At 46.4% G+C, this 14,202-nt stretch overlaps 1 protein-coding gene across 1 annotated transcript in view; it reads left to right on the top strand.

The window, feature by feature from the left end:
• The first annotated feature begins 662 nt into the window (after window positions 1–662).
• Window positions 663–14,202, top strand: part of LOC122931449 (zinc finger protein 420-like) — a 68,150-nt gene continuing 54,610 nt past the window's right edge. The window contains exons 1-3 of the mRNA XM_044285521.1: window positions 663–719; window positions 803–897; window positions 6,616–6,718. Coding sequence (XP_044141456.1) covers window positions 686–719; window positions 803–897; window positions 6,616–6,718 — 232 coding nt within the window. The 5' untranslated portion in view covers window positions 663–685. The remainder of the gene's footprint in view (window positions 720–802; window positions 898–6,615; window positions 6,719–14,202) is intronic.

Raw genomic sequence — 14,202 nt, 5'->3', positions numbered from 1 at the left:
TTATTGTATTTTACATGGGATTTTGTAGGATTTTCCATCGTCTCATCTTCTTTCCATCCAGGTCCCTACAATATAGGATCTCCGCTCTGTGGATATCTTCTATATAAGATCCTTCTCCTGATTGACCGGTCAAGGATGGATAGTGACAAGGACAAGATGGCGGAGAGTATAATAAATCTCACCCTAGAGATCATTTCCCGGCTTACTGGAGAGGTGAGAGATTCTGATGATGTCACATTACATCATCTTATCTATGTTACTGACAGATGGACCTGACTGGAGAGGTGAGGGACTCTGGAGATGTATGGAGTGATATTTATTACTGTGTCTCTCCATAACCAGGACTGCACAGTAGTGAAGAAGACCTCTAGTGAGCGCTGTCAGGATCCTGTGTCTGAAGGACGGGGAAGAACCTTGAGCTCAATCACGGGGCTTCCACCTCACGCCCTGATACATGAGGAAATCAATAGAGAGAAGATCCTAGAACTCGCCAACAAGATGATTGAGCTGCTAACTGGAGAGGTGACACTGCTGGGACATTATACAGGAATGCTATGGAGGGATCTGGGTGATGACTGTATCATTGTGTTGTCAGGTTCCTATAAGGTGTCAGGATGTCACTGTCTATTTCAACATGGAGGAGTGGGAGTATTTAGAAGAACACAAAGATCAGTACAAGGACATCATGATGGAGGATCACCGGCCCCTCACACCACCAGGTAAAAGACATGACTAAATACACACGTCCTCTCATTATCTGTATGTAGGGACTGAATTCAGTCACTGGATGTGTTTCCTACAGGTAAGGAAGAGAGAAGATCACTGGAGAGATATCCCAGTCCGTTTCTTCCACAGGATGGTTCAGAAGAACATCATAATATCCCAAAGGATGATCAGGTAGATGGAGATAAGGTCTGTAGGAGGCTGTGAAGATCTTGTGTTCGGTCTTGTTATTATATGTTTTATCCTTGTATCACGAGAAAGGTGGAGATGGAAGCTGATCATAGACATTACATAATGTCTGGATCTTCTCAGTATTTTCTGTCTATGGAGACTTTTAAGATGGGCTCCTCTATGAATACCTGCAGACCTTTTGTGGTTGTAGAAGAATGGCACAACAGTTTTCTAAATGGTCCTTATTGGGACCATACAATTCTACAATTGGTCAACCAGCACAGTTGTGCTCAAATTGGCAGCTTATAATAAATTGTTTGTCTATATTACAAGGCATCTATAGATCTCTAGGAGACCACCCCTTGCCATAGCCTGCCCTGCCTAGGAACTTCACGTAGGGTTGCACCATTCACAGGGAGAATGCTACTGTGCGCATTCATGGCTCTTTGTGGCTGATGCTACACATCTTTCCATGACTTGCAGAACTGCCCATAGCTGCAAACATGCAGTGTGCATATCACACTATAGTGTACATTAGAGGATGGTCCAAAGACACCAGGTGGCCAACATAGTTCCAGTCCAGGTCCTTCGTAATGGGATAAGTATCTTTAAGGAACCACTGCAACAATTTTTTTTCTATATGATAAAGTAGTCTAGTGCTTCTGAAATGTCTTCAAATATTGTAGAGAGCAGCATTTAAAGGGCTCATACACACGGCCTTATCAGTTTTTGCGGTCCGCTTATTGTGGATCTGCAAAAAACACGGATACCGACCGTGTGCGTTCCACATTTTGTACAACGGAACGTCTGGGCCATAGTAGAATAGTCCTATACTTGTATGTAAGGCGGCAAGGATAGGGCATGTTCTATATTTTTGCGGATTCCACGGAATGGACATACAGATGCGGACAGAGTGCTGAGTCCGCAACAACCCGCAAAAAGTGCAGATCGGACGCAAACTAAAAATATTTTGTATGTGTGAACCCTAAATTAGAGAGTTTGAGTATAAGAAATTTACGTGGAGAGTAAAAGAGATTAAGGGTAGAAAATAGAAATAAGTAGAGGTATGCTACATGGAGATCCCCAGCCAGAGAGGATGGTCAAGTAAGTCTGGCTTCTTGTCAGAACCAAGGGGCTTTTAAGACATTTTCCTGGCCGCCTGCTATTTGGGCGTTCTCCCATGTTCTTCAAATTGTACATATGAGCTTGCGTACAGTATAATATAATATTGGCAGTTGATTATTGGAAAAGCTATGTAGGATTATTTTCATCAGCACATATAATTCTAACTCACCAGTGTTTTGGTGCCTGAGTTCCAGAGGCCAACCAGCATCTATAGAGACCTTATTCACACGTCAGTGATTGTGAGCCAAAACCAGGAATGGAGGCTACGCAGAGACGAGGTGTAAATAAAAAAGCCGCCCCTGGTTTCCAGTTGCTGATGGAGAGCACTGACTGAACACTGATTGTGCGAATGAGGCATTAGAGTTGCACATCATCAGGCCAAGCACTCACTCGATTGCCCTTTCGAAAGTGTTTTGCAGCAGCCATGTCCTGGAGGTTAGTGGTGGCTAGAAGAATCAGCAGTGCGTTTCTATGAGATACAGCTTCACACTGCTCTTCTCTTCCACCTGCATGTGACAGCAATCAGGGACAAACCTATCACAAGCAGGAGACAGGGGAGACAGGCTGAAGCTGCATCACATAGGAATATACTAACCCTCTGCAGTTTCAGTTAGACTTCAGTTCTAACACTTGCTGCCCTTAGGTAAGTGTAGTGTGATGTCATTCTGATTACTTTGTCTTTTCAGAGGCATGATGGGAAATGTAGGATGCATTAGTAGAGCCATATCAGATTAAATAATACATCATCTAAAATAGGGGTGGGCGATATGGCCTAAAATCTATATTGCGATATAATTTTAAGCATGTGCGATATATATTGTTTTCTATATTGGGGGGAGGGGGTTTAACTATTGGCCTCCTTAAGGGCTAGAACCCTTGTCATATTCACCCTAATAGAGCTCTATTAGGGTGAATAGGACTTTACACTCTCCCTGCTGCCCTGTGCACACAACAGCAGGGAGCTGACCATGGCACCAGCCTCTCATGTGCCCCCCCAGCCTCTGATCTGCCTCCCCCCAGCCTCTGATCTGCCCCCCCCCCAGCCTCTGATCTGCCTCCCCCCAGCCTCTGATCTGCCTCCCCCCAGCCTCTGATCTGCCTCCCCCCCAGCCTCTGATCTGCCTCCCCCCCAGCCTCTGATCTGCCTCCCCCCCAGCCTCTGATCTGCCTCCCCCCCCCAGCCTCTGATCTGCCTCCCCCCCAGCCTCTGATCTGCCTCCCCCCCAGCCTCTGATCTGCCTCCCCCCCCAGCCTCTGATCTGCCTCCCCCCAGCCTCTGATCTGCCTCCCCCCCAGCCTCTGATCTGCCTCCCCCCCAGCCTCTGATCTGCCTCCCCCCCAGCCTCTGATCTGCCTCCCCCCCAGCCTCTGATCTGCCTCCCCCCCAGCCTCTGATCTGCCTCCCCCCCAGCCTCTGATCTGCCTCCCCCCCAGCCTCTGATCTGCCTCCCCCCCAGCCTCTGATCTGCCTCCCCCCCAGCCTCTGATCTGCCTCCCCCCCAGCCTCTGATCTGCCTCCCCCCCAGCCTCTGATCTGCCTCCCCCCCAGCCTCTGATCTGCCTCCCCCCCAGCCTCTGATCTGCCTCCCCCCCAGCCTCTGATCTGCCTCCCCCCCAGCCTCTGATCTGCCTCCCCCCCAGCCTCTGATCTGCCTCCCCCCCAGCCTCTGATCTGCCTCCCCCCAGCCTCTGATCTGCCTCCCCCCCAGCCTCTGATCTGCCTCCCCCCCAGCCTCTGATCTGCCTCCCCCCCCAGCCTCTGATCTGCCTCCCCCCCAGCCTCTGATCTGCCTCCCCCCCAGCCTCTGATCTGCCTCCCCCCCAGCCTCTGATCTGCCTCCCCCCAGCCTCTGATCTGCCTCCCCCCAGCTTCTGATCTGCCTCCCCCCAGCCTCTGATCTGCCCCCTCTGGTAACGCAACCCCCCCCCTCCCTCCCTCCCCAGTATTAATCATTGGTGGCAGTGGCCATAGGGTCCCCCTCCTCCTCCCCATCATTGGTGGCAGTTTGCAGTTCCGATCGGAGCCCCAGCAGTGTAATGCTGGGGCTCCGATCGGTTACCATGGCAGCCAGGAGTCACGCTACTGAAGTCCTGGCTGCCATGGTATGTTAGTGAGCAGAGAGCAGCGCATTATACTCACGTGCGCCGTGGCCGCCGGTCGCTCCTTCTTCTCATAGGTCTGTGCGGCGCATTGCTAATGCTGTAAGCATTAGCAATCCGCCGCACAGACAGAAGAAGGAGCGACCGGCGGCCACGGCGCACGCGAGTATAATGCGCTGCTCTCTGCTCACTAACATACCATGGCAGCCAGGACTTCAGTAGCGTGACTCCTGGCTGCCATGGTAACCGATCGGAGCCCCAGCATTACACTGCTGGGGCTCCGATCGGAACTGCAAACTGCCACCAATGATGGGGGGGAGGAGGGGGACCCTGTGGGATATGGCCGGCACATTCATTGGTGGCGCAGTGGCCACAGTCCCTCCCCTCCTACTCTGTCCTCATTGTGTTCAGCGGCAGCCGCGCACAGTGGGGAGGGAGGGACTTCTCCCTCCGCTGTGCCGGCCGGCTCAGGAGAAAATGGTGCGCGATCATATCGCGGTCCGGCGATATGGCGAAAATCCATATCGTGGCCCAAATTCATATTGCATATCGCCTATACCGCCCACCCCTAATCTAAAACATATACGTACTAGGCATACACAGTGGCCTCTACATTTTTATAACAGTCTACACTGCACTATATAGGAAAACATATTATTGCCGAAGTGCTTCTTTACCAGCAATATCAGCAGCATCTTTCCTTGTAGTATACAGGAGAACATGTTACCCTTCATTTTACACAGGAGGAGGGATGTCTCTCTATCCTTGGGCTTATCATTGTCTCTGTTGAGCACAGCAGCCAATACTCTGCAGGACTTGGATGAACAAGGTTTTTTCACTAGGACTTTTTCCCACAACCCGCTGGTCACTCTTTCTGGATCAGGGCTAACGCTTCCACAGCCCAATCTGACCCGGCAATTGCTCCCAAACTATAACAGCTTCTCTCTCGCCATTCTCTGCCATCTTTGTCAGGGTCATCACTAGTGTTGAGCGAACTTGTGTTTTAAGTTCGGCGTCTAAAGTTCGAGTTCAGGTTATCGAAGTATCCCGTTATGGATTCTAAATTCCGTTATGGTCCGTGGTAGCGGAATCCATAACTGGATACTTCGATAACCCGAACCTGAACTTTAGACGCCGAACTTAACACACAAGTTCGCTCAACACTAGTCATTACTCAAGACTGTGAAGCACCCCTCAGGCACTCAGGACCTTCTGGTCTTAGTCCTCTAGCCAAACAGTAGTCTCATGACTGCTTTACTAGAACACTGTACCACTCTACTCGGGCTACAGCCCACAGGTGCACTCCATAGTGGCCTTTCCTCTGGCCTGCTACACTAAAGCCTGTTTCATACTTGCGCTGTTAATTCCGCTTTTGAGATCCGGCAGAGGATCTCAAAACCAGAATTAAACGGATCCGGGCCATTTAATAGATCCGGATGCATCTATTTCAGCCGGCTCTGGTTGTGTTAAATCTAAACTGAAAAAACGTATCTGGTATGAAAATCATTGTAAGTCAATGGGTGCCAGCTAACAAAAAAAACCGGATCTGGCACCATTAACTTACATTGATTTTCAGTCTGGATCCGAGTTGTTCCGTTTCGCAGACCGGACACAAAACAGCAGCTTGCAGCAGTTTTGTGTCCAGTCAAAAAACACAGCAAAATGGAACGGAATTCATCTTGAATAGTATTGTCCCCATTAACAATGAATGGAGACAAAACTGATCCGTTTCGGCCCGGTTTTCAGATCCGCTGCCGGATCTCAAAACCGGAAAGTCGCAACGCAAGTGTGAAACAGGCTTAACATGCTCTGAAAGAGCTCCTCAGACACCTCACGTGATCTGACCTCACACACTACCACCGGCATCGAGCTCTGCATTTTTATCATTCACCTGACCTGTCCTAAACAGTGTTCTCGAGCAACCCTCAGTGTCACAGTGCTAATCACTAGTGTTGAGCGAACTTCTGTTTTCAAGTTCGGCGTACAAGGTTCGGGTTGTCTAAGAATTCCATTATGGATTCCGTTACCACGTGGCCCGTGGTAACGGAATCCATAATGGAATTCTTAGATCACCTGAACCTTGTACGCCGAACTTGAAAACAGAAGTTCGCTCAACAATAGTCATCACCGCCAGGTTCTGAGTTGGCCTGAGCCCATGACCTCCTGTGGTATTGACATGGTCTGGCACCCCCTCTGTATATACCAGGTGGCCAGCAGGGCAGACAGGTGCACAAACTATGTAATCTTAAATACACACAATTTAATTTTATGGATGGAATATAAGGGCTACTCTCCCTGCATTGCAAACTTATGGTTGGAATAACGAAGCAATCAGATTGGATTTATACCGGAGACCTGCAGATATTTGGGTCAGATAGCTCCTGCTGTCCGGTCATTTTTGATCCTCATTCTAATTACTGATCTTCTCTGGTTATATAAAACCTTCCACACGACTTCTCCAACCATCTGATGACTTCTACAATATTTGTTTCACAGCTTCTGAATCCAGGTGAAGATCTGAACATTATATATGTTACAGAGACATATGTGAGGGGTGATGAGCGGAGTATAGAGGACATTCCTACAGATAACCGCCCAGGTGAGTAGTGACCACTAAGTAAAGCAGAGAAGACTCATAGATCACTGAATGATACAAATTTATGTTGAATGCTATAAGTTCTGTCAATCTTTCAACTGTATATTCACCAGAAGTACTACAAAATATGGATAAGAATGTGATAACGTTATAGATAATAACATATTCTGGACATTTCTAATGTGAATGTAGCCTGGGAAGCAGGCAGGGAGGTGACAGAACAAGCAGAATGTCATTGTGTGTGGAGCTGAGGGTGAGTTGGTGCAGTGTCAGTGCAGTGTTTTTAGGCAGGTGTGGAAACAATGCTGCAAAGTAAGAATTCTTTCAAAAGTAGACGTGTTAGTAGTTTATTTTTATCAGTTGCCAAAATGCAAAGTGAATAAACAAAATCTAAATCAAATCAATATCAAACTTTCCCTTCAAAGTAGCATGAATACGTTGCGGCACGCGTGCACACAGTTTTTGAAGGAACCCTGCAAGGAGTTATGGTTCCTTATGGTATTGCTTGATTGATAAGTATCTACCTCTATTTCTCAGCATTGAGGACACCATTAATCCTGTCCAAATCCCCAACTCTGTTTCCTGAAGTGCAGCCCCAAACTTGCAGGGAATATCTACCATGCGTCACTGTTGCCTGCAAACACTCATTATTGTCCCGCTCTCCTCCCCTCCAGCAAACAACTGCCTTCTGACAAAACTGCCGTATATTTAACATTTTGACTCTTCAGTCCAGAGCACCAGCTGCCATTTATTTGCACTCTAATTTGTATGTTTTTGAGCATAGTTGAGTCACTTGGCCTTGTTTTCCAGTCAAAAGGAATGGGTTTTTTGTGGCAATTCTTTTATGAAGACCACTTCTGGCAAGACTTCTGCAAAGAGTAGGTGGGTGTTCCTGGGTCCCACTGCCAGTTTCGGGCAGATGACACTGCTGGACATCTTTGGTTTCGAAGGGAAGTAAGCATGATGTCTTTCATCTGCTACACTACTATGGTCCTCAACGTTGTCAGAGCTTGAACAGCACATATTGAAACCACTCTAGTATGAAATCTTTGCCTGAGAGAGATGATTCTGCAGCAGATTAAAGACTCCCAACATACAGCCAATTCCATTAAGAATTATTGTCAGCATCAAGAAGAGCAAGGAGACCTGGAAGTGATGAAGTGGCCCCCAGAGAGACCTAATCGCAACTTTGAGTCTATCTGGGATTACATGAAGAGACAGAAGGATCTGAGCAAGCCTTCATCCACAGAAAATCTGTGGTTGGCCTCTTTTCCGATTCCTTCAATAACTGTAAGCAGGTGTACTGTACCTAGATTAATTTTTGCTGTTTCGAGTGTGTTCAAACCAAATATTGATTTGATTTAGATTTTGTTAATGGACTTTGTGTTTGTTTTTTTTTTTATTGATATTAATATTAACGTGAAAATACATACTACCCAAGTTTTATCTTTACTTTACACTACAAATGTTCGTTTTGCACTGCGTTGGTGACATGTTCTGTCCAGGCACGTGGCAGCATGTCCTCAGATATGGACTACACTTTTTCAGTGATATGTCATCTCAGGTCTTTCAGATCTTGTGGCTGGTAGTGATGTCCCGAACTATTCGCCGGCGAACATAGCTTGTTCGCATTCGCCGCTGCGGGCAAACATATGCGATGTTCGGTCCGCCCCCTATACATCATCATTGAGTAAACTTTGACCCTGTACCTCACAGTCAGCAGACACATTCCAGCCAATCAGCAGCAGACCTGCCCTCCCAGACCCTCCCACCTCCTGGACAGCATCCATTTTAGATTCATTCGGAAGCTGCATTCTCAGTGAGAGGAGGGGCAGTGCTGCTGCTGCTGATTCAATAGGGAAAGCGTTAGCTAGGGCATAGTTCTGTGTCCACAGACTCATCTGCTGTAAGGACAGCGTCAAAAAGCCCTTTTCAGGGCTGGTACATCAGTGTGCTTTTTTTATATATATATATATATATATATATATATATATATATATACACACACTCACCTAAAGAATTATTAGGAACACCATACTAATACGGTGTTGGACCCCCTTTTGCCTTCAGAACTGCCTTAATTCTACGTGGCATTGATTCAACAAGATGCTGTTAGCATTCTTTAGAAATGTTGGCCCATATTGATAGGATAGCATCTTGCAGTTGATGGAGATTTGAGGGATGCATATCCAGGGCACGAAGCTCCCGTTCCACCACATCCCAAAGATGCTCTTTTGGGTTGAGATCTGGTGACTCTGGGGGCCATTTTAGTACAGTGAACTCATTGTCATGTTCAAGAAACCAATTTGAAATGATTCGAGCTTTGTGACATGGTGCATTATCCTGCTGGAAGTAGCCATCAGAGGATGGGTACATGGTGTTCATGAAGGGATGGACATGGTCAGAAACAATGCTCAGGTAGCCCGTGGCATTAAAACGATGGCTAATTGGCACTAAGGGGCCTAAAGTGTGCCCAGAAAACATCGCCCACACCATTACACCACCACCACCAGCCTGCACAGTGGTAACAAGGCATGATGGATACATGTTCTCATTCTGTTTACGCCAAATTCGGACTCTACCATTTGAATGTCTCAACAGAAATCGAGACTCATCAGACCAGGCAACATTTTTCCGGTCTTCAACAGTCCAATTTTGGTGAGCTTGTGCAAATTGTAGCCTCTTTTTCCTATTTGTAGTGGAGATGAGTGGTACCCGGTGGGGTCTTCTGCTGTTGTAGCCCATCCGCCTCAATGTTGTGCGTGTTGTGGCTTCACAAATGCTTTGCTGCATACCTCGGTTGTAATGAGTGGTTATTTCAGTCAACGTTGCTCTTCTATCAGCTTGAATCAGTCAGCCCATTCTCCTCTGACCTCTAGCATCAACAAGGCATTTTCGCCTACAGGACTGCCGCATACTGGATGTTTTTCCCTTTTCACACCATTCATTGTTAACCCTAGAAATGGTTGTGCGTGAAAATCAGTAACTGAGCAGATTGTGAAATACTCAGACCGGCCCGTCTGGCACCAACAACCATGCCACGCTCAAAATTGCTTAAATCACCTTTCTTTCCCATTCTGACATTCAGTTTGGAGTTCAGGAGATTGTCTTGACCAGGACCACAACCCTACATGCATTGAAGCAACTGCCATGTGATTGGTTGACTAGATAATCGCATTAATGAGAAATAGAACAGGTGTTCCTAATAATTCTTTAGGTGAGTGTATGTATATATATATACAACTATGTTCGCGGCATCTCTAGTGGCTGGAGGGGGGAGGAAGGGTGTGGGGGGAAAGAGACACTGAGTTCTTGATGTTGCCCACAGAAAGTCTCGGTGTCAGATTTGGTGATTTTGTAGTACTGCACAACATTTGTGAATCGTTTATTGCGACACGGACGATTTAATTTTTCAGTAGAGTTTCATTCAGGTATCATGGAACACCCAACTAGAAATGAGGAGTAGCACCACCCTGCTGATAGACGAACATTTTCGAAGTAGTCTATCTGGAAAAAGCAATTTCTTTAACATGACCTCGGAAAATGGAAGGGACGGTAGACTATGCGCCTGCTCATTGTGCAGAACACGTTTAATTGGGTCCCTCGTGCTCAGCTTAAATCCTGTTTACTGTCTCTTACGAAGTCTTTGAGCAGTGTCAATTACATTTCCGGTGGTCAATCACCGCAAGATATATTAGGTAGTTCTTGCAAGGCATCATGTCAATTCCGAAAATTTCGGTCCCTCTCGGACCTTTTTCAAAATGTTGCCGTGGGGAAAATACAGGGTGGCCCACAAAAATGTAGCCCACCTCCAATATCTCCAAATCAAACTGCCTTATAGGAAATCTGTCTTAGTTGTCCATAGCAACCAATCAGAACTCTGTTTTAATTTTTTCAGAGCCCTGTAGGAACTGAAAGCTGAGCTCTGATTGGTTGCTATGGGCAACTAAGTCTGGTTTATTATTCAGTTTTATAAAAGTGGCGTATTGTGTCAGATAGATGGTGTTCTCCCTGGAACTGCGAATATTGATTGCGGAAGGCTATTCACGAAGCAGATCGTAGAGGAAACGCAAGAGACCTTTGTCGACAAGTTTTCAGGAACAAAACCACCAGCGACATGTTGTATTCAGAGTCTGGTTTGGAAATGGCATCAAACATGAAGAAACCGGGGCCTCCATCGATCAGGAGGGCTGAGGTTGTGCATGAAAGTGCAAGTAGCCCCCAAAAATCAACTCAAAGACTGTCTCCGCAAATTGGTGTATCAGCGAGCGCTGAAATCACTGAACCTGAAGATGTACCGAATAATGCGTGTGCAGGAACTGAAAGAGTCCAACAAAACTAAACACCTAAATTACTGGACTTGGCTGCTGACTATGATTGCTGACGAACCGATTGCTGTACTTCATGATGGATGACGCTTGGTTTCATTTATTAGTCATGTAATATTCCACAATAAGAGGTACTGGTCCGCTGAAAATCCCCATTTGACTTGGCGTTTGGCGTGCAGTGTCAGGAACACGAATAGTGGGCCCCAGTTCAAATCGACTGTGAATAATGCAATTCAGCTGGACATCTTTTGAACAGTTTTGCAACCAACTAACACCAGAAATAAAAATAGGGCAGCCTGCCCCACCTCGCGGAAATAACTGACACGGGTTTGTGAACTCTTTACGGAGGAACGAACTGTGAGCATAGGGTTATGGCCTTCACGTTCCCCAGACTTGTCCACTTTCAGCATCTTTTGTGACTTATGGGTAATAAAAAAATAAAAAAATCCACTTTCCACGTTCATCTTGTCATACTATTGCTGGAGGCGGGCTACTTTTTTGTGGGCCACCCAGGTATGAGTATAGTAAAGTACAAGTTCTGCTACATGAGATATGGAGTGAGCATATTGGAGATTATAAATTAAAGGGGTTTTCCAGGCTCAGGATAGGTCATCAATATCGGATCGGTGGGAGTCAGACACCTGGCACTCACGCCGATCAGCTGTATGAAGAGAAGGTATGTGCCGTGCGTGCCATTCCCCGTCTTTCTTCCTGCTCGCTGCCGCCATGTCTATGACAAGCAGGAAGAGAGTCAGGAGACCACACATGCACACGGTGCATGCCTTCTCTTCATACAGCTGATCAGTGGGGGTGTCGGACATCCGCAAAGGATAGGTCATCAATATTAAAAGCCTGGGAAACCCCTTTGAGGAAAAGAATGCTAAAGTAAAAGGTTGACGACATGTCGAAGGAATATACCAGAATAAATTACAGCATATGAAAATATATGAAAAGGTCTGACAATTATGGAAGATATCCAGGATTGAGCAACAGTATGTGCACAATCCTGACTTTCTATGTAAGATGTAATTATAATATAAATATATTTTTGTATGTACCATACACATCCTCGTTAGATAATAACTATGGTTCTGTCTGAGTATTACATATATTCCAACACCCAGCATCATGGACACCATAGAAACTTGATGCAATTCAAAATCTACAGTATGTCCAATGGCCTTTCATAAATCCATGCCCAATACCTATCTCTTACACTGCACCCATACCATTCCTTCCTTCAGTATGACGCAAGTGCTGCTATTACTCTGTGATGCTCTTGCCATCTTTATAACTGGAGGCCACTCACATTCATTATACACACTGCGCCACCTCGGCAGCCACTGGTACTCCAGCCAAGGGAGGCACTATACACCGAACAGATTTTTCCATAACACCCTTCATCGAGACATGTTCAGACATAGTTTGGGCTTTAGACACAAATGGAAGCTGACTTGACTAAGAAATGCTGACAGGACTCCGGCCCTCTTCTTGATGAAGACATCTGTACAACAAACTTATGTAGGAGGTGAATCTTGCAGATGTTGTGGTACAGGTGGCTTTCTGACAGGCTGCATTGTAGTTAGGGGTCAGGAACAACAAGCAGAACCCCAGTGAAGAATCTGCTTAGCGTTCCATGAGAACCAGATTGTATAGACAGTCCCAGCAGAAGTGGGCAGGTATACATAGTCAGAATGTACAGGGAAATTCTCTCAGAATGGGACATGCCCACTTGACGCTCCAAGGACTCAGTGACATACTTGATCGTTTCAGAAGGTGCCTCCATTGATGCAGGTCACCACCAAGGGATTCTTTATGCATGGACGGACATACAGTACTGGTTCACCAAGGCCTTCATGTAGGTAGCTTCTTGCCAAGCCATAATCTATGACTGCCAGGATGGCAAACTGGGTACAACTGTAGGACAGAGATACTGACAGTCAACTTTGGAGAAGCTGGTCTTTACCCAGGACCATCTCCCTAGACTCTGAAGTCCCACCGTGTGAGGACAAGTGGAGACGTCATATCCCATTGTACCACAATACAGACAGAGGTCACTGGTGCACCTGCCTCGACGCCCTTCTTCAGACAATTTGAGGATATCCACTTGCATGGGCTCCTAGAGTAGAAGACGGAAGAGCGAAAGGTCTCTGGAATGTTGGCGCCAATTGAAGAGACTCTCTTCAATTTAAACTCTCCAGAGTAGTTGGAATATCACTACCTGCCAGTTCATCCTTAATACGAGCTGACAGAAAGCTTCTATAAGAGCTTTATTTTTCCAGGCCAAGTCAGAGGAGTGTGAAACTGTATGCCCTGGTCAAGTGGCAGAAAAGGTACTTCCTGGTTCACCAAAGACTCTGCAGAAGATGGTTAGAAACTCTTGCAAATGACTTGTCACAGGCTAACCACTCTCCCATAACGAACTAGTACAGGTGAGGACCTAGCCAGACAGAAGCAAAATTATAAAGATCACCTACAGTATGTCCGGTCTGAAGAAAAAAGGTGTGGCTGCAGCTCAAAATAAATGGTTCACTGGTTAATGAATCCACAAGACAGCTTAGAATTACTCATAGCATGGAGGCGTCAACAGATGTTAAATAGAACCTCCAGAGGCAGCTGTGGATACAGCAGTAGTTAAGGTGTTCAGACGGATGGACACACATGCACAAAATCCAGCAGTCGGTTGGGATGGCCATGCTGTTGAGCTATCTTCTGGCAAAGCTCAGGTAAACTCATCCGTGGAGAATCAGCAGGATCCATGGCCTGATTAAACTGTTACAATCTGTGAATGTGGATCCAATGTACTAACCAAGGATTGGTACACTACTGACCCACGAGGATCAGGAACTCCGGAGCAGAGTTCATGGACTGGAACACACAGAGGTCCAAGTCCAGGAAGGAAGGATCAGTATAAAGACAAGTAGACTGATTATAGCTCAGATAGCAAGATATAACAGACTAGCAGAACTTAGCAGGACATGTGTTGATCAGGCAAGCAAGAGAAAAAAAGCTGGTATTTATAGGGGAGCTGATGTGCTAGTTAGTCAGCAGCTGGACCACAACCCAAAGAGAAAGGAGAGAGGAGGTGTTACCCCTGCATTGCTTAACCTGTGGTGAGATGCACTGAACTGAGTTCTCACATATACAGCGAGTAGAGCA

The sequence above is a fragment of the Bufo gargarizans genome, chromosome 3 (genome assembly GCF_014858855.1).
Source record: "Bufo gargarizans isolate SCDJY-AF-19 chromosome 3, ASM1485885v1, whole genome shotgun sequence".
Taxonomy (NCBI): Eukaryota; Metazoa; Chordata; class Amphibia; order Anura; family Bufonidae; genus Bufo; species Bufo gargarizans.
The sequence above is the reverse complement of the archived record's forward strand: the minus strand, read 5'-3'. Positions and strand labels throughout refer to the sequence as shown.